Source organism: Malus domestica, chromosome 13 (genome assembly GCF_042453785.1).
Source record: "Malus domestica chromosome 13, GDT2T_hap1".
In the NCBI taxonomy this organism is placed as follows: Eukaryota; Viridiplantae; Streptophyta; class Magnoliopsida; order Rosales; family Rosaceae; genus Malus; species Malus domestica.
This window is the reverse complement of record NC_091673.1, coordinates 28576381-28597286: the sequence shown is the minus strand read 5'-3', so window position 1 is coordinate 28597286 and position 20906 is coordinate 28576381. Positions and strand designations below refer to the sequence as shown.

Sequence of the window (20906 nt, the reverse complement as noted above, 5' to 3'; positions counted from 1 at the left end):
GGTGCGGCGGCTTTGGCTTCGAATCACCCAATCCCGAAGCAATTCCTTCCAATTGTCACCACCCATAACATCCTCTTGAGACCCAGAACAAAGCCTAAGCATTAGTTGGAGCATCGGAGTGGTTTTGGAGGTCGAATTGAAAACACCAATTTCTAGGGTTCTTCACGGGTTTGATGAAATTGGAGCCTTTCCAGGCCAAATTGGCCTTGGCCATAGGTATAAAGTTTACCCTACTCATTGAGATCTTCATTTCTGTAAATTTTGCTAATTTGGAAATAGTTGGAATTTCCTGCTAGCCAGGGCGGCCGACCGCCACCCACGGCGGCGCGTGCGGCGGCATGTGGCCAGTGGGCCGCCAATGTTATTTTTAAGCTATATTTGATGTCCTGAGTTCATTTTTGATAGTGGCTTAACATTGGTTGATCATTTGGACTTAATTTTGATACGATTCATGGTTAGGCCAAAAGGTGAATCGACGATCCAACCGTCGGATCGGCACCAAACTCTGATACGTAGTAGTACGTAATATTTGAAGAATTTAGGAACTTACGGATCTGGAATTCGATGGAGGATCTTCTCGAATTGGATTTGTAAGTTCATAAAATAAAATGTTAACCGCCACTTAGTTTTGGAAATTGGCGGAGATCCAACCGTTGGATCATAGCGAAATTTTAGTATGTTGTTCTAGAAGCTTAATGTGTATCTTGGGAAGTGACGGATCAGAAATCTAAGTTGTGGATCTTCCAGATTGAGTTATTTGGGGTTATGACCCTATCGTCGAACTTAGTCAACAGTTGACCTTTGATCAACGGGTCTCGCATTATTCTTGAATGCCCTTGAGGATATGTGTTATGTGAATTACATATTCTATGGATAAGAGTTCTGAGATGTGGTTTGATAACTGTTTTAGGTACCGAGCGTTCGAGACGCCTTAGTTCTGATGTTAAGGAGTTGTAGCGCGGACCCCAAGTGAGTGGGCAGTTATTTTCAGTATATATATATACTTGACGTTTTTCCCAGAAAACGTATTTAAAGGAAATGCAATTTAAATGCCATGCATGTACAATTATGTTTCGTGCATGAATTGATGTGTGATACCTTATATATATAAATATGGTGCTGTGGAGGTACAGGTAAGTTCAAGTAAGTTGTGTTTGGTTATGTAAATCATCGATGATGCGATGTGTGATTGAATAATGTTGAGCTCATAAAATTGCACCTAAGGTGATTGATTTAGCCAAAGATATGATACATGCCTGTTTGTTATGTCACCCCCACACTGTATGCTCATATTGGATCCAATTTAAGTGCACAACTTTGTCGTACAAACCTTATTTATGGTTCCGACTCGTAGGTGACTAGTGATTTATTGCCCGGCTATTATGAGAGAGTAGAATTGAGCATAATTATATTACACCCAATCTTGTCGTACAAACCCCTCTTTAGTGGTTTCGACTTATGTGCAGTTTATTGCCTTATAGGTCATTGTAGTGACTCCGGCTAGGTTTGACTATTGAGCTATAAATTCAGCCATATAGACCACCACAGCGGTTCTGGCTAACATATCATATTTCTATGAAATTATTCTTACCTGAATTATTTACTTTGTTATATCTTGGCATGGCATGCATAAGTTTATGATTATGTGAAGCATGAAATGATATGATACAAGTTCACATATATATATATATATATATTTATGTATATGCTTATATCTATTTTCTGGGAAAGTAACCATATACTTGTTTTACGGCGAGGGGTTAGTATATTCAAAGGAAAATAAGGTTTTCGTATAAATGTGTTTTATTGACCCATTCAACTTTATTTTTCGCCCCTCCAGGTCTTAGATAGCTGAGTTTGGTGGCCACAAGGACTCCAACGGTGTTTCGACAGAATCCGAAAAAGTAGGATTCATCTTCGGGTGTTGTATTTTAATAATCATCCTACTCGACTGCAACTAGACGCTCTTATTGCTCTGAAAGTGTATTTATACACTGAAACTCTCACTGGAATCCTTTCTTAATTTGGATTGTTAGTTAATAGGTTTTAAATTGTTAGTATTCCTCTTACTCTTTATCGCTTCCGCTTTGCGCTCATGGCTACGTCACTGTCACGCGACGGCCAACACGTCTCGACTCCGGTCGGGGTGTGTCAGTATTCCTCTTCACTTGTAAGTGAGAGGTTTTAGGTTCAATTCTCGCCAAATGCGAATATGAACCACATTATTGTTAGCCCATTGTGAGGCTTAGCACACTTTTCAACTCTTTTCGTGTAGATAATATCTTTTGTGAAAAAATTCATAAAAAATTTTAAAAATTTGTAAGACTATAATAGTGGATGAAACTATGTTTAGCTCTTTTGGTAGTTTTGAGCCTAGGCTAAGGCCGTCAGTTTCCGAACCAAAGCTTCTAAAACCGGATAGATGGGCTTAAGCGGACGGGCCTAGTTCTGAAGAAAAATACGGGATTCATTTTCGGGGGTCATAGGTTCACGGCCCAAACCTCCCAATACAAACAATTCCCAGAAAAATCAAATCACAAAAGCCGAAAAGAATTGAGTAAAAAAGTGGTGATTGAGAAAGAGGGATAGGTGATCAGCATATTGTTGAATCCTATCTATAAAATTTTGCAGCATTTCAACTGACTTCTCCCTGAGAATGGCCACAAAATGGCAGATATTTACAGGATTGAGCATGGCGTCGACGCCTGCCTCTTCTTTCCAAGCTTCTTCTTCGAGCTCTAGCGGCCTCTGCATGGTCAGAAAACCTCTCACGACTTCCTTCTTCAATGGCGGAGGTATGTGCCTTTTGCTTTACTGAAGCTTTCAGTTAACGGGTATTTTACAGATTTTTCAATTGGGGTCCAATATCTGCCTCTTGGGTCTTGCTTGTTATTCTGTGTTTGCGTCTGGTTTGTCAACTTGTTTATTGGTTGGTTGGCAAATGCAAAATCCAAGTAGTTTGTGTTGAGCTTAGTATTGTGGGTTTTCTTTGCTTCCGAGGCTGGCTTTTGAGTGGGCAATGGGGCATATTTCATGGGTAATTGAGTGTGTGCCTTCAAATGTTTCATCTTGTAGTGGGGAAATAGGGAAGAGAATTAGAATTTGAGAGGACAATTGGGTTTGGAATTTTCTTTGGGCCGGTTTGGAAGTTCTTTTAGAGTAGCTGCCAGCGTTTTCCTGACAACCAAAAGCGGTTCTGACAATGTGCGGCAGAGAAAAGCACTTGGAAGGGGTGCTTTTTCAGAAGATTTTTTTTTTTTTTTTTCTGGAAGCACTTAATTTGATTATATATTTTGACCTACATCTAATCGAAGGTTTTATGAAAATAAGTGCTTTCTAGAGAAGCATTTCCAATCGGGCCCTTTGTATATTTGGCTTCCACATCTTTATATAGTTTGTTCGTTTCATTAAGTGTCAATTGCTACTTCATTTAATCTCATCCCGTATTCCTTCCGTTGGGAAATCATTGCTTGCACTGTTTAGTAATTTCTGATTGAAAAAAGAGCTGGTGAGAAATTCTCAGTTGAGACTAATGCTAGAACAATATAAGCATGACATAGATATTCTTGCTCCATCTCAGTTTCTCGTCAAGTCTACAACGCATGGGATTTGATGACAACATGAAGTAGCTGATCCTGATAACAAAATACAAGCATGCCTGTGTTTGTGGGCTTCTTTCATAGTAAAATAAATATCTTACTAGCAACACTACCATCATGGAAACATCTGAAAAGTAGGTGAGTTTAACAAGATATCTCCAAAAGTTAGGAACTGACCTTTATTCACTAGGGATTAGTTTAAATGGGAGCTGTGCTGGCGCTCCACAAAAACCTTCCTACATTTTTCTGTAGTAAAAAAGATGAGGATGGGAGAAGTGCAAAAAGACTATTTCCAAGTGCTAATAATAGTTCCCAAAAATAAATGTAAAATGGATATATTTTTAATTGATGGTCAAGCTGAAAGAACGTGTATGTAACTCAGAAGAGTGTAGAAACTACTCCTTTTATCGTCGAATCAGGAAGGAAGAAGTGGTTGTAGCTTTGAAGAAGATGAAGCATAGAAAAGCAGTGGGCACAGACGATATACCGATCGAAGTGTGGAAAGTCTTGGGAGAGACAGGTATAGCATGGCTCACTGACCTTTTCAATAGGATTTGAAAACGAAGAAGATGCCAAATGAGTGGCGAAAGAGCACATTGGTGCCTATCTACAAGAATAAGGGCGACGTACAAAATTGCTTGAACTATAGGGGTATTAAGCTAATGAGTCATACAATGAAGCTCTGGGAGAGAGTCATTGAGCATAGATTGAGGCAAGAGACACGGGTTTCGGACAACCAATTCGGGTTCATGCCAGGGCGCTCAACCATGGAGGCAATCTATCTTTTACGAAGATTGATGGAAAGATATAGAGATGGGAAAAAGGATTTACACATGGTCTTTATAGATTTGGAAAAAGCGTATGATAGGGTCCCAAGAGACATTCTTTGGAGGATTTTAGATAAGAAAGGAGTACGAGTAACATATATCCAAGCTATAAAGGATATGTATGAAGGAGCAAAGACTGCCGTAAGAACTCATGAAGGACAAACCGAAAGCTTCCCCATAACTGTAGAATTACATCAAGGCTCATCCTTAAGTCCTCACCTTTTTGCGTTGGTAATGGATGAGTTAACAGGACATATTCAAGATGATATTCCTTGGTGTATGCTTTTCGCAGACGATATAGTGTTGATAGATGAAACTCAGGAAGGGGTAAATGCGAAGCTTAACCTTTGGAGAGAAGTGTTGGAATCTAAAGGTCTTCGCCTAAGCCGATCAAAGACAGAATATATGGAGTGCAAGTTCAATGCAAATGGAGGCCAAAATGAGTTAGGGGTGAGGATCGGAGATCAGGAAATACCAAAGAGCGATCGTTTTCGCTACTTAGGATCTATCTTGCAAAAGAACGGAGAATTAGATGGAGATCTCAACCATAGAATACAAGCTGGATGGATGAAGTGGAAGAGTGCATCCGGCGTGTTGTGTGTCGGCCGTATGCCATTGAAGCTCAAGGGAAAATTTTATATGACGGCAATAAGGTCGGCGATGCTGTATGGCACAGAATGTTGGGCTGTGAAGCATAAACACGTACACAAAATGGGCGGAGATGAGGATGCTTCGTTGGATGTGTGGGCACACGAGAAAGGATAAGATTAGGAATGAGGATATCCGAGGTAAAGTAGGAGTAGCCGAAATTGTAGGAAAATTGAGAGAAAATCGGTTACGGTGGTTTGGACATGTGCAAAGAAGGCCTACTGACGCTCCGGTTAGAAGATACGACTACGGGACAGAGGTTCAGGGTTGAAGGGCTAGAGGAAGGCCTAGGAAAACTTTGGAAGAGACTCTAAGAAAAGACTTGGAGTATTTGGATCTAACGGAGGACATGACACAGGACCGAGCACAATGGCGTTCTAAGATTCATATAGCTGACCCCACTCAGTGAAGAAGACTTTGGTGTATTTAACACAATACGTTGAAATGAAGCAAAGCTTATTTATTAATATCTCCGATAAGTTACAAATATGTACATATACATGAGTCAAAATAAACAAACAAGAGGGAGCCTTCACAAAGGTTGCTTAGGAGAAGTCTCAGCAGTCGGTAGAGCCCCAGAAAGAGAAGGCACCGGAGGGGGATCATTCGGAGCCTCAGTACTGGACAGAACCCTAGAAGGAGGAGGCATCGGAGGTTGATCATTTGGAGCTTCATTACGCGGTACAGCCCCAGAAGACAAAGGCAATAAATGCCTTTGGAACAAACCCACAAACCGCTGATGATCAAGTAAAACCTGACCATCAGATTCCTTCATCTGGTCAAGCTTTCTCTTCATGTTTGTAGCATAGTCATGTGCGAGCCGGTGCAACTGTTTATTCTCATGCTTGAGCCCTCTAATCTCCTGTTTGAGACTCATTACTTCAGCCGCCAATGATTCAACTTGGCGGGTTCGAGCAAATAGGCGTTGGGCCATATTAGACACAGAACCTGCACACTGAACACTTAGAGCTAGAGAATCCTTAACAGCCAACTCATTAGACCGTTTGGAAAGTAGTCTGTTATCTTTGGGAGTGAGAAGGTTCCTGGCCACCACCGCAACAGTCATATCATTCTTCATCACGGAATCCCCAACGGTAAGAGGACCAGTAGGGGATGAGAAGGATGGGCGCCATATGTTATCTGGAGAAGGCGTGGCTGCCTCTTCAACAAGGTTCAAGTCAAAACGACGGTCGGAGGGGCCAGACATTTTCAAAGGTGTTGAAGAGAGAAAAGGTCGGACAAATCAAGATCTTAGAAGTGCAAGAAGGGAGCTTCTACTGGTGAAGATTCAAGTGTGCTTTGGAACTTAATGCCAGCCTCTATAAAAATCTGCACTCGACGGAGCTTCAGAAATCGAAGAGGCGCCTGCCCAGAAATCGAAGAGGCGTTTGCTTTCTCAAAAGCTGGGCTGCTCAGAGACCACGAGGGTCGATCTCAGAAATCGAAAAGGCGTTTGCTTTCTCAAAAGCTGGGCTGCTCAAAGACCGCGAAGGCAGATCTCAGAAATCGAAGAGGCGCTTGCTTTCTCAAAGGCTAGGCTGCTCAGAGACCACGAGGGCCGATCTCAGAAATCAAAGAGGCACCTGCTTTTCTCAGCCTTGTCAGCACCTGTCACATGCACACTCAGCTTTGCTGAAATTACGGGCATTCTGTTGAAGATTTCTGGTGAAGTAGAAAGAACGTGAATCTTACTGTTCAATCATCCACTTTCCACACGCACCATCAGCTCATGGGTACCACAGATAATTTTGCCAAAGATCTCTGACAAAGTTTAGACACATGAAGCTTTCAGCTCCCACTACATCGCTATGACCAAGAAGGGTAAAAGAATAGCAAAGAAATAGCACTAACAAAGTTTAGACACATAAATTTTGAAGGTCTAGCTACCATATTATTACCCACAAGGGTAAAGGAACAGCATCACTGCTGGATAATTGGAAAGTCCCTATGTGTCAACCTCTGTGCTCCGTGGCAATGTAGACTAGCAAACATGGCCAACCTTTACTCACATTCGAGAAAACACTCCCAACAAGATTGCTTGCTCCTAAATCGAAGAGGCACCGTCTTCCGAATCTCGAGAGCCAGACTCCCAACATGATTACTTTCTCAAAAATCGAAGAGACACCGCTCTCCGAATCTCGAGAGCCAGACTCCCAGCATGATTGCTCTCTCAAAAATCGAAGAGGCACCGTTCTCCGAATCTCGAGAGCCAGATCCCTGACATGAATGCTTGTTTGAAAACCGAAGAAGCACCGCTTTCTCAACTTCGAGAGCCAGATCTCCTTGGATAAAGCTTGTCTGTAATCTTCACACGCAACATCAGCTTTCTAGATACCACAGACCGCTTTTTCAAAGTGCTCTGACACACGTAAAGCTGGCAGCTCCCACTATCGTGCTATGACCAAGCAGGGTAAAGGAATAGCATTACTACTTGTTGTTAGGTAAACTCCTATATATGTCGACCTCCATCCTCAACGGACAGGCGGACCTGCAAAAATGCTCAACCCTTCCTCATATCTGAGAGGGCATTCCCAAGGAAGCCTCTCGAAATACTCAGCTTTCTTTCCCCCCGATAATCCCTCTACAAACAAGTTACACCAGAGCAAGAATATCTCATATCATCAGGGTTAAAAGCAAGAGTATCCCATATCATGCTTTTTCCCTGTCTTTTCCTTTGGCCTTGTTCTTACCTGCAAGACAAGGAGAAAGAGAGCAATCAGTCAGCACTTGGAATCAAGCTTCTAGTCAAGAACTGACTGCTTGGAACCCCTTACCTGATTACTTACCTGGCATTGCTCTCGAGTACTTATCTTCAACATCTTATGCTTCCAGAGAAGATACCACATCTGCCTGAGGAACAGATAGGGAAAGTGAGAAGGATACAAGTTAGCATGTGGAGACAAGCGTAACAGAACACGTGCCGATACATCCACTACTTTGTCAACAGCAAAAGTATCCAATATCAGTAGGGTCGACCGTACTCTAGATTTGATGGACTTGTTTTGACCCTCAAATTCTTCAGTCGGCCTTATACTCTGGAGGAAACCAGAAAATCCTCCAGCCCAGTTCAAGAATAAGCCTGTGGAAAGTTACTTCTTCAAAAGCAAAAGTATCTCATATCATCTATTCTCCTTTTCTTCTCTTTATCCTTCATGCTGCCTGCAAGATAGGGAGAATGAGAACAATCAGCTGGAACTCGAAATCAAACTTCTGATATGGGACTGATTGCTTACCTTGTCTGTCGCCTCTTTCAGCAGATCCCCTAGCTCGGCGACTTGGGGGACTCCTACTACATGGTTTGTATAGCGCTTGACCAAGCCTGAAACTACAAGTAAGCTTCAAGTGAAATTGATACATTACCTTGTTCATCTCCACCAGTTAAAGATACCACCCCTGGATGGAGGAAGAGTACTTCCAGAGAAGATGCTACATCTACTTATGAGACAGATAAGGCAAGTGAAGACGAGAGCTTGAACCTATGTCATTTGTACTAAATCATTCACTTGTACTCACTAAAGGAGAGCTTGAACCTATGTATTTGTGTAAATCCTTCACAATTAATGAGAACTCCTCTACTCCGTGGACGTAGCCAATCTGGGTGAACCACGTACATCTTGTGTTTGCTTTCCTGTCTCTATCCATTTACATACTTATCCACACTAATGACCAGAGCAATCTAGCGAAGATCACAAAGTTAATACTTTCTTTTGTACCAAAGTCCTCACTGATTTTGTGCATCAACAATCCTTAAGTCCTTACCTTTTTGCGTTGGTAATGGATGAGTTAACAGGACATATTCAAGATGATATTCCTTGGTGTATGCTTTTCGCAAACGATATAGTGTTGATAGATGAAACTCAGGAAGGGGTAAATGCGAAGCTTAACCTTTGGAGAAAAGTGTTGGAATCTAAAGGTCTTCGCCTAAGCCGATCAAAGACAGAATATATGGAGTGCAAGTTCAGTGCAAATGGAGGCCAAAATGAGTTAGGGGTGAGGATCGGAGATCAGGAAATACCAAAGAGCGACCGTTTTCGCTACCTAGGATCTATCTTGCAAAAGAACGGAGAATTAGATGGAGATCTCAACCATAGAATACAAGCTGGATGGATCAAGTGGAAGAGTGCATCCGGCGTGTTGTGTGACCGTTGTAGGCCACTAAAGCTCAAGGGAAAATTTTATAGGACGGCAATAAGGCCGGCGATGCTGTATGGCACAGAATGTTGGGCGGTGAAGCATCAACACGTACACAAAATGGGTTTGGACATGTGCAAAGAAGGCCTATTGACGCTCCGGTTCGAAGATGTGACTACGGGATAGAGGTTCAGGGCCGAAGGGGTAGAGGAAGATCTAGGAAAACTTTGGAAGAGACCCTAAGAAAAGACTTAGAGTACTTGGATTTAACGGAGGACATGACACAAAACCGAGCGCAATGGCGTTCTAGGCTTTGTTGTTGTTGTTGTATTGAAAAAAATTTCACATTTCAAGTCGAATGAAATTGATTTTAAAGGGTATAACCTTCTATCTCTTCAAAATGGTTATAAGGTACTATGAAATGCATTATGGTGCAGGTCACGTAGCATAAGTAAAGCTATTTACAAAGGCAAACACTACCGCTCCAAATCTGAGTCAAACAAGGTCCTATTTGCCAAGATCTTAATATGTCATTCTAGAAAAAAAATGCCTTTTATCTAATTAAATCTGTTAGCTTGCTTTTGGATATGATTATGTCTCTCTCTACTGTAAACAGCTTGAAGAAGTCTAAGAATAATGCTAGGTTTAGTAAAATTTTACTTTTACTGATCTCAAATTCATTCTTAATCCACAATTTTAGTAACCTAAAAGCAAGTAAAAAAATTATATATTTAGCCATTTAAAAATTTTATTTAAAAAAAAAAACTTACATGCTAAGTGCAGTTGACTAAATTTCTGTTCTCCCATTCAACTTTATTGTTGGATTTGTGCATGTCTGTTGTCATTGAGGATGTGTTTCTCTTGGTGAGTATTGTTTGTTGTGTGCAACAGGATACATTAATTGCGTACTATGACTTAATGATATAAAACGTTACTTATGTATAGAAGTAAAAGGCGGACAACAATTAAGGTCTGTGAGCAATGCATTTTGCACACCCCGTTTTGCAGTTTCACAATAACCTTGAACCCTAATATTTTAGTTTTAGTTTTTGTTCTAGTATCTGTTCAACTTAATTTGCAAATCACCTAAAAATAGGTATTAAATTGCGGCTTACATTTAGATTATTTTCAGTGGAGGCTCTAAAAGTTGAAGTGATTAGGGTTGCTCCTTCCAGTCGACCACATTATTCTAGACAACGTGGAGGGGCTCTTGGTGCTCGTATGAATCTATTTGACCGGTTTGCTAGAGTTGTCAAGGTGATATCTTATGAATGATTACTGTGTTCACATAATAAATAATAATGTGATGGTCTTATTATAACTGATTTTACCTTTTTCTTCTTACATTAATTGTATTATTAGCAGTCATATGCAAATGCATTAATAAGTACCTTTGAAGATCCTGAGAAAATCTTAGAGCAAACAGTTCTTGAAATGAATGATGACTTGACAAAGATGCGTCAGGCCACAGCACAAGTAAGCCTCACGTTCCAAAACTTTTACTTCTTTTCCTTGTTTGTTTGTTCTATTGCAATTGTTTTGGAAAATTCTCACAATCAATTCATTTTTCTTGTCTTCTACTATATTTTATAATTGCCTCACGTTCTCTGCAGATTTTTGCACCTTTTCTTTTGCATTTGTTCTTATGTCTTCTAGTTTTCATCTTTCCTATTTCGTCGTAGACGACAAACTGAAACGACAAGGTATATCATCCATGAATGGCTACTGTGGTAGCTCTAGATATACTTGGATATCTTATAATTTTCTCTTCTGTATATGTTTAAATGGTCTCAGTTGTACTCTTTAATGTTCATCTAGCATTGATCATGCCTATTCTCTGTCTCTTTTTCTTTCTCTGTGAAGGTGTTGGCATCTCAAAAGCGGATGGAGAATAAGTACAAAGCTGCTGAACAAGCTTCTGAGGACTGGTAATGTGGATGGGATTGATATCTTATTGTCTCAAATAAAGCGTTGAGTAATTGTTAAAATCATGGTGTATGTTAACATAGGTACGGCAAAGCACAATTAGCTCTTCAAAAAGGAGAGGAGGATCTTGCACGTGAGGCTCTGAAGAGGCGTAAATCTTTTGCTGTAAGTGCAATTGGTTGTATAAGTTTATTATGCTTCTACTTTTTTCTTGGTTATTTTATATTAGTATTTCTAATTTTGAGAAATGTGTATCATTATCAAGGAAACTTATATTTGGAGTGTTTAGTAAAATTAAGCTCATGCCAAGCGTAGCCAGAATTTCTAATAGAGGGTCAACGTAACTTTAATATGTAGGATTTTACACATCAATAATAGTTATTGTGAATATTACAAATTTGATATTTATGACCTAATTGTGTTATCATTCCAAATCATATGATAATAATACTAATGGTAAGCATAACCAATCTTTTTTAATACAAGTACAACCACAATTTTATCAAGGAAAGAGATTGAAAAGATAGACAAACAATAAGAGTATCAAATGCTGATTTAAATTTACTGAAGTAATCGAAAAAATTCAAGACACATGTGAATGAATTGAAAAACTTGAGGCAAGGAATGAAGTGACATGCACCTTTAAGCCCAAGTTTCCTGAGTCTCCTGATCCTTAAGCACATATGATGTTAGATTATGTTTAATGGGGCAAATATTATTTTACAAATATGAAAAAACTTGGGTATAACATATAAGAGGAAATATTGTCAAGATGGTGAGAACAAGGTTCTAAAAGACACTAGGCGCTAGTCGGGCGGCGGGCGGTGGGCTGGGGCCTAGCGCCTAGGCGGATTTAAGTAAATCTATTGTATTTCATGTAAGGCCTAGCGCCTAGGCAGATTTAAGTAAATCTATTGTATTTCATGTAAATAAGTGTCTGTTTATACTTAAAATATATATAATTTCATCATAAACTAGAAAATAGAATGACATATATATTATGAAGTATTGGAACATAATGAAAACATGGGGAGCAAACATATAATGTGTGTGTATTTAAGTGTTCAATAAGTCTTACAATTTATTGGAAACAATAAAATGCAAAAGGAACGTTATCTATTTTCTATCTAAGTGAGTTGCAACCTAGGCAGGTGTTTAGGTGGGTCTGGGCGGGCTAGGCCCCTAGGCGGTCTAGGCGGGCGCCTCAGTAGGTCTAGACGCCCTTTCTTAATTTTCAAACGCCTAGGCGTTAATCGAGGCGGTGGCCAGCCGCCTAGCGCCGGGGATTTTTAGAACAGTGGATGAGAAGGGGCAAGTGACCCTTGTGGGCCTTAATTGGCTGCGCCGGTGTTACTCACGAACTAGTTTTCTTTCTCGTCGCCAGGCTGCCAAAGTTTCATTGCATTATTGTCTTTATATGTTTTCAGGATAATGCTAATACTTTGAAATCTCAACTTGATCAACAAAAAGCTGTTGTCGATAATCTTGTGTCTAATACACGGGTAAGTGAATTTATATTATTTTGCTCATAGTGAGTTCTTAAATGACTACCCAAATCACATTTATTTTTGTGTAGAAAACTCCGTCAATTATGTTCTATGAAATCTATTTTGTGTAGCTTTTAGAAAGCAAGATACAGGAGGCAAGGTCGAAAAAAGATACCCTCAAAGCACGTGCTCAGTCTGCGAAGTTAGTTTATTCTACCATTCTCACTTTCCCTTCTTACCAAACTGTTTCTTTGTTGTTTTTTATTTCAATTCAGTTCAATTTCTCGGTCAATAGTCTGGTATCTCCTTGGTGTTGCTGGTAATTGCTGCTATGCTGTTGCTTCAGGACTGCAACTAAAGTGAGTGAGATGGTGGGAAACGTCAAGACAAGTAGTGCTCTTTCAGCTTTTGATAAGATGGAAGAGAAAGGTGAGGCAGCTGTCAATTATGGAAGTACGTTATAATTTATTGAAGCTCCATTCTGCATTTCCATTTGAGGGCCCATCTCCGTTTGGAGTGAGGAAATCTTTGGATGCTCAACCAGCTCTATAATGGCTGCCAAATTAGAAAATATAACTTTAAAATTTAACCAATTGTGCATATGGATATCTCTCTGGACTCTTTGAGTTAAAAGTTTTGAGGGTATAGTCTGCTTCAAAATCTACTGAGAGAAAGTTCATCACATTGTACTTTTGTATGTGCTTAGCATTCATGTGCCCAATCCATGGTTGGCAAGCATGTGATGTGTCAAATTTAAAATAGTTGATCTTTCACATTTCATACAAAGACACAATTCCTGGTTGTTAATCAGTATTACAACTTACAAGTACCAACAGATTGTTTGGTTTTTAGAAGAATATCATTGTTTCATCTATTTCACATCCTCCCAATCTCCAGATTGATTATGTTAGATGTATGTTTCCTGGTAAATATGTAAGATTCGAGATGAAATCAGACTTTGTCATCAACAAGAGTTGTCCAGAGGTACAAAGTCTGATTGGATGTAAGAACTAGATTTTGTTCATCTCTTCCTTAAGGATTGGGATGAAGTGATGTTGGATAATGGTGTGAATGCTGCCCAATATTTTTAAACGAAAAAAGAAACCTGCCTGGTAATTGTCTGTGATTACAATCTTTCTAATCCTTGCCTAATGTTCGTTCTTTCACCACCCGTGGCACTATGCTAAATTCCTGGAACGTTTTGCTCTTCCCAAATTCCCAAGCCCTTTTGATTCATCTCATTTATCTTCTGTTACTTTAATTGCTTGTGGCCTCACTGCTTCCACCTCAAAATTGATTTTCTTGGTAGTCAGTTTTAGCACGTCTTTTTTGTTAGTATACAAAGAAACCCATGAAAATGAGAGTAAAATCATATTTAGCTATCAGCACTTTTGATTCAGTTAATTAATTAAATAAAAGGGGTATCCTTCCTGCCTTGGCTTGAGATTATCACCATGTTCCTGTTATTATGGATGATTGCTGTGTATGACTTCTGTTGCACAAAGTTGATTGACTTCTAGTCCCATTGTTGTGTGCATTACATGTTGATTGTCTATCTTTGATTACACACACAAAGACATTAATTTATATGGATTTTTATGAAGTATATTAATGCTTTTATTCCTTCTTCATCTGAATAGTCTTAGCCATGGAATCCCAAGCAGAAGCTCTTGGTCAGTTAACTACGGATGATCTGGAAGGAAAGGTAACACTATCATCTTGCTTATTTAGGCCCCATGTCATGTTAGATCTTGTGGGTCTACAACTCTATAGAATCTTCAGATTGATAAGAACAGGGGAGGAAGGGAGTATGAAATCCAGAACTTATGTTGAAAAATATGATGTGGAAACAAGTCAAAGAATGAGCTCATAAACTGTTTAAGTAGTGGCAAAATTCCTGCCAATTTAGTGAAGCACCCATCTTATTTGGTGGTTGGAACGGACGTAAATACTAAGTAAATGTATGATTTGGTGGTTGGAATTTCTTCACGGACGTGAATACATACTTAAGTAACATGGATGTCATACATACCCTACATGCTATTGTTTTGATGTTTGCCACGTTGAAGCTCAGATAGTGCTCAAAGCAATATTTCAAAACTATTTTGTAGGTGCGATTACCATACAAGTATCGAAAAAATTACACGGATTTTTGTTTGGTTGATATTCTTTAAATGGCAGCTGCAGGCTTGTCAGTTTATTAAGTACACATATTTGTCTGGGCCACTTCCTATATGGTTACGGGATGGTTTAGGTCATTACCATGGTTTAAAACCCTTGTTTTCTAAAACTCTTGTGTTGGTAGCAGCATTTTTCTGTTTCCCAAGGTCTGTTCTATTATGCTTGTGCTTGCTTTAGCTGTACATGAGAACCAACAGGGTAAGGAAGTTGTTAAAGTGCGACATTAATTTACATTGTTGCCTCTCTTTCCCATTATTTTAAACTTTTGGACTATTGCATATTTCTCCATTGTAGATGTCTAAATGGTGTTCGACTTTCAATATCCATTTTAGCCATTAAATGAAAATGAAAATTTTGATTTTTATGCAACATTCCTCTAAATTCTCCCTCTAGTTTGTTTTGATTATGACACCTAGAAACTAGAATAAATTTAAAATTTTCAAATCAAGATCAGAGTTGCCAAAGATTGAAGAAAAATAAAATCGAAAACTTTATGAACTTTAGAGAGGTCATTAAGTTATTCTTCTTTATTTGTTTGTTATTTTTTCAAAAAGAAGATGGATCAAACCACATGAAAATGAGTGGAGCACGATTCCTTAACTTCATTGATCAAAACAGAGAACTCATTAGTGGGTACAGAACAACGGCATGAAGGTGCACTGACATTAAGGGGTGGAACAATAATTATCAAATTCTAATAAGGTATGATTCTTGGATATTGTGGGTGAACTTGCTACGACTTGGGGGTCGATTATGGTTCAGGGTCTGAGTTTTGGCCATTGTTGGTTGGTGTTTTGGTCTCCATTCTTTTCTGTGCTTGCTTAGTAGAAAGATGCTCAGAAATATAGAATGGAGTGTGGGTTTTGTAGTGTTTTTTATAGAAGAAACCAAAATTTCATTTGGATTTATATTGTTCATGGCATGGTATTCTCCTTGTCTATCCTAGAGATCAACTTAGAAACCTTAGTTGTGATGTAGGACAGAGGAGGGCGGCGGAACTTAGATAGCTTAGCAGAGCAAAAACACTTAAAAACTTAATGGAAAACAATAATAAAGATATCTGGAATCTCCAGGGACCTTTCACCCGTCTTGGCCTCTCACCAAGAATTGGAATCACTCCAATAAACTCACAGGAAATTTAACTCAAGCTTATACTTATCAAAGGAAAAGCTTATGAATAGAAAAAGTTTTACATAAAAAACAATGAGAGTTTATAAATAGAAAAGCTTTGTTTTCCAGAGATTGGAATTCTTATCCTGCGATGGGATTGTGTTGGTGAGAGGCCAAGAACGTGTGCGATGCCCTTGGAGTGATTCCACTTATCTTTTATTTATAAAAAAAAGGGAAATAAAGATAAATGGTATCACTCCAGGGGCATTGCACCCATTCTTGGCCTCTCACCAAGAATTTTGGCATCTCAACAAAATAATCCCATCGCAGGATAAGAATTCTAATCTCTTGAAAACAAAGCTTTTCTATCATGAACTCTTCATTGTTTTTTATTACTGATCACAAGGATATTTATAATGCCTTGAGCCTAAAGAATGCAGGAAAGTAAACTTGTTATAAGAAAGAAATCCCTATCCAAAATAGAAATAGGAAACTAAATCTAATCCTACACCAAAATGGAAAGAATTTTAATCCTTACAAAATAGGAAATCAAAAGACTAAAACCCTAATTATTAAAATTTTAAACACCCATTGATTTAGGAAAGCCACCACTTTTGTTCTGCAATAATTTGGAGGCATGTCCCTTTGCAGCAAAATAGAGTAGTGTGGAGAATGCTGTGGGACTGCCAGTAGAGAACAGTGGTTTCTTCTTGAGTGTAAAATGCATTTTAAAATCTAAGTAGTCAATTGTATAATGCATTCGCAAAAAGAGAAATCCTGTTGGACTTTTCCCAGAACATGTCCATCATAGGAACCACTATGTATCATACTCTGTTTATGAGTGGCATCCTATGCAGCTCTTTTACAAGCTCTTTTACAACAAAAGTATGAGGAGTTCGATTGAGATGTGCTTGTGAATCAACGTCGATGGTCAAACTAAGGCGGAAGATATATGATGTTTGGCATATAAAAGTTTCTATTGTGCATCTACATTGCTCAATCTTGGGACGTGGTTGACAATGTTGTAGTTTCTGCAATAAGGGGAACATGGATACCGTCTCACTTGACTTAACTGAGATGTATGCAGGATCTTTATGTCCTGGCAGCAGTAATGTAGCAATAGCGATGGATTGGTGGAAAGTGGGATGTTTGGCAGGTCATTACTAGAAGGCCGGAAGGGATACTAATAGGAAATTACATCAGGACTCTTTCCAGCTTGTTTTGCTGGTTGTCTTCTGCTGTGATGGTCCTTTTTTCGGATCCCATTAACCCTTTCAATACATGTACATGTGCCCACACATATTAGCTAGGAAGTTTTATTCATGCAGATACCCATGAGAACACAGTTCTAATATATCATGAATGATCTCAGAAAAAGAGGATTAACTGGTTCTTTGTTTTTAAACTTTTTAAACTCCTATCAGTCGTTCGTGATATAGAAGCTGAGTACAATTAAATACCAACAGTAATTAAAGATTGATATTTCTTATTTGACAACTCAAAATTTTGGATCTTACATTTGATTTTGATTGTATATTCTTCAGCTCTTGTTTGTAAATGTAAACATAGAAGGATTGGATCCTCATGTTGTGACAAAATGCTTTGCAAACCACCTATTTTTCCACTTGTACCTTAGCTATTATATGGAAATGAGCTTCTGTCCCAGCAAAGAAACTTGCCCATTTTGAAGTGATAATATAAGATGATTATATATTGCAAACATATTATCTGCATGCTTTTAATTGTTTCTCTTCTGAAAATTGATTTCTTACCATTTCCAAACGTGCACCAAAATTGCAGTTTGCGTTGCTAGAGGGATCTTCGGTCGACGATGATCTTGCAAACTTGAAGAAAGAATTATCTGGTAGTTCAAAGGTATGTCTTATCGAGGAGGACAATTATATATTCATGAGGTCGTACATCCAAGTTTTTACTGATATATATTTCCGTGAACTGAATTATTAAACTTAAGTTTCTGCCCATTATTTGGTACATAGTAGGTGTCTAATTACCAAAAAAGCATTAAGTGGAGTTGTGTGGTCTAAATATCTGGGTTGCAATTGTTTTTCTGTCCTGTATTGTGTTGTTTCGTACCGAAGTAGAGAATAAATATCGGAAATGGTTTTGTCCAGAAACTAATGCTCTTACACCCGTTACATTCATTGTTCCCTCTGCTGAAAAAATGATAACAAATTAGAATTCGAACCATCTGTCCTTATGGCTTCTCAGTTCTCAACAACTAGGTTCATTGACCTTTTTTCCCCCTCTATCCCTACAGAAAGGAGAGCTCCCGCCTGGAAGAACAGATGCTTCCAGTAACAAGGCATATCCATTTCGAGATTCTGAAATTGAGATGGAGCTTAATGAATTGAGAAGAAAAGCCAAGGACTTCTAAATTTTTCTTTGCAGGCACATTTATGGGAATTGTTAAACACAAATATGAAGTTGGTTTTAGTTGAGAGCTGGTTAGCATTTGTATAGGCAGAAAGAACAAAAGATTAACGCTGTATAGCTAGAGACCTAACTCGAATCAAAGTGCTTCGTTGTGATAGTAGGCACCATTTTCACGCTCTTGTTGTAATTCGACTCTGCTGCAGCAAAGCCAGTTTCTGGATTATGTAGGTGGAACAACCTGTTTAATGTACATGTGATGTCTTTTTGAGATTTATGGGGGTTTTAATTTGTCGGCCTGTAATTCTAGTTGTCTTTTTGATAACACGAGGAACCAGAGGGCTTCATAGACAGGCATGTTAAGGGTTAGGTGCTTTTCAGCTCAAATTTCGAGAGCTAAACTCTAAATCCTTGGCGATATTTATCTGGGGAAGAGTCTAAAGTAATGAAATTTGTTCTGTTGGATTTGATCCATGTAATGTTAAAGCTAGAATTTAACAAGGTGTGCAAAGAAGATAAGAGGTTGAAAGTCTTTCCATTTATTTTGTCCATTTTCAAGGTGTGAAAATCTTTCGATTTAACACGCCTTGATTTAACAATGGTGTGCTAGAATGTAAACCAGCACGCTCTTTCGACTTAACACACCAATATGTTATCATCACACTTGAATTTTATATTCCTCTAAGCTAGAGTCATTGCGTGGCTTAGAGTTTTTCTATACTCAACCACTGGACTTCAACATTCTCTTGATTTCCTTTCCTTCTCGAGTTTTTCACATATCTAAATTCTAACGTGTGAAATCAAAATTTTATCATCGTTTAAATTTGCATTTTTAATAAGGAAAAATAATGAAAAAAGTTTGAAAAGTTTTAGTTTTAATAAAAAAATCATGTTATAAGTTTTGTTTAATGATTAGTACAAGACCTATATTAAAGTAGTCCAACTAAAAAATAGCCCAACTATAATAAATTATGATTTGTCGATTTTACCTCTAACTTTTTTAGGTTGAGCTCTAGATTTTCGTCATTAATGGAATTCATCGTTGTTTTGCAGACCTTCTTTTTCTTTGAAACAAAAATATAGATCCTCATGCTATTTAATTTATATTTTGTATTATTTTGTTGAAATGTGATCGTTGTTATTATTCATAGTGTATTCGAGGTATTGTTTTTCAATTCTTCTTTGTCAGTGGAGTTCATTGTTTGTTTCTCCAGAAAATAAATTTGAGATCTGCATGCTATTCAATAATAACGACGAGTCACTGTTTCTAGATTGTAAAAATAAACTGTTTCTGGATTTTAAGTAACATTGTTTTTGAAATCTAAGTTACTGTTTCTGGAGTTTTAGTATCTAAGTCACTATTTCTGGAATCTAAGTTACTGTTTCTGGAATCTAAGTCACTGTTTCTAGATTCAAATGAAATAGACACATTATTTCTTAAAATGTAAGATAGAAATGAAATAATGAAATTCATTGTATTTGCATTCAAAGCAAAATAAGCACCTTATTTCTTAAATATAATCAACTGATGCATGAAAGAAAAGAAACAGTCAAAGGTTAAAACATAAACCGTTTCTGGAATCTAAGTCATAGTTTCCGGAATCTAAATCACTGTTTTTGAAATTTAAGTCACTATTTATGGAATTTAAGTCATTGTTTTTTTATTTTGGTTCTTTTCTTTCCAAATACAATGTTTGTTTGTGCACAGACAAAACAAACACTGTATCTTATTTTTCCAGAAACAGTGTTATGTTTTGAGTTCTCTAGAAACTATTTTATGTTTTGGGTTTTTTTTTTTTCACACTTTTTCGCTATTAAATTTCTTTGAACTTGTTTTGGTGACTTTGTTCCAATGAATTCTTCCTTTTTCAACTTTAATTTGAACTTTGATTTGGTTGTTTTTGAAATGGGGGAATTCGATTTGATAGGAAGACATGGAATTATTATGGATGTTTCATCCTGGGTTGAGGTTAGTGAAGAGTCAGGACAATATCGAATCATTTAAGGGTATTTACGGAAGTGTAGATTTGTAATGAGTTGGGCTTGTAAGTTTGACCCATGGACAATAGTTTTGGATGATATTTTTGTTTAACCTTAAGCCCTTTTGGTTCAATAACATTTTAGGATGATTTTTTGGTTAAATATTTGTTGACCCAAGCCCTTTTCATTAAAACTCCCTTAATAATATGATGATCAGTTTGCAAGTTTAGTTGTTTTCTAGCAGGAATGCCGGCCCTTTGTTGCGGGTTTTCAAACTAAAATCGACAACAGACATCAATAATATCCACAGAAAAATTAATTGAAAATGTTGCAGCAATACAATCACGTCCTTCAATGTAGACCTGACAAATTCTTACACGATCCCGCTCACACGACATGAAAATAACGGGTTTCAGATCAACACAATATCTAATTGGGTAGTAATCGGTTCACACGATAAAACATGTTGATAATGGGTCCTTAACAAGTTTACACAAAAGTGACACGCGGGTTACCCGTTTCGACATGTTAAGAAAAAAGTAATTTTGATGATTTTAATTTTTCAAAACTACTAAAAAACTTACTATAAAATACAATAGCCAAAGTATAAAAAGACTAAAATAACA

The 20906-nt window shown here is 38.0% G+C and overlaps 1 protein-coding gene across 2 annotated transcripts; it reads left to right on the top strand.

Annotated features, from left to right (window-relative positions):
* Positions 1-2477: 2477 nt before the first annotated feature.
* On the top strand, positions 2478-18575 carry LOC103431045 (membrane-associated protein VIPP1, chloroplastic). 2 transcript variants are annotated; one of them, XM_029098081.2, is made up of 11 exons: positions 2478-2795; positions 10338-10462; positions 10571-10681; positions 11069-11133; positions 11215-11296; positions 12559-12633; positions 12750-12820; positions 12965-13047; positions 14259-14323; positions 17710-17784; positions 18188-18575. In XM_029098081.2, exons 1-11 carry the CDS (start codon positions 2657-2659, stop codon positions 18302-18304), a joined length of 1008 nt encoding a protein of 335 aa, XP_028953914.1. In that variant the 5' UTR covers positions 2478-2656; the 3' UTR covers positions 18305-18575. The 2 variants fall into 2 exon arrangements, with proteins under 2 accessions (XP_028953914.1, XP_017186612.2); XM_017331123.3 differs by having other exon boundaries at positions 2537-2795; positions 10327-10462.
* The last annotated feature ends 2331 nt before the right edge of the window (positions 18576-20906 follow it).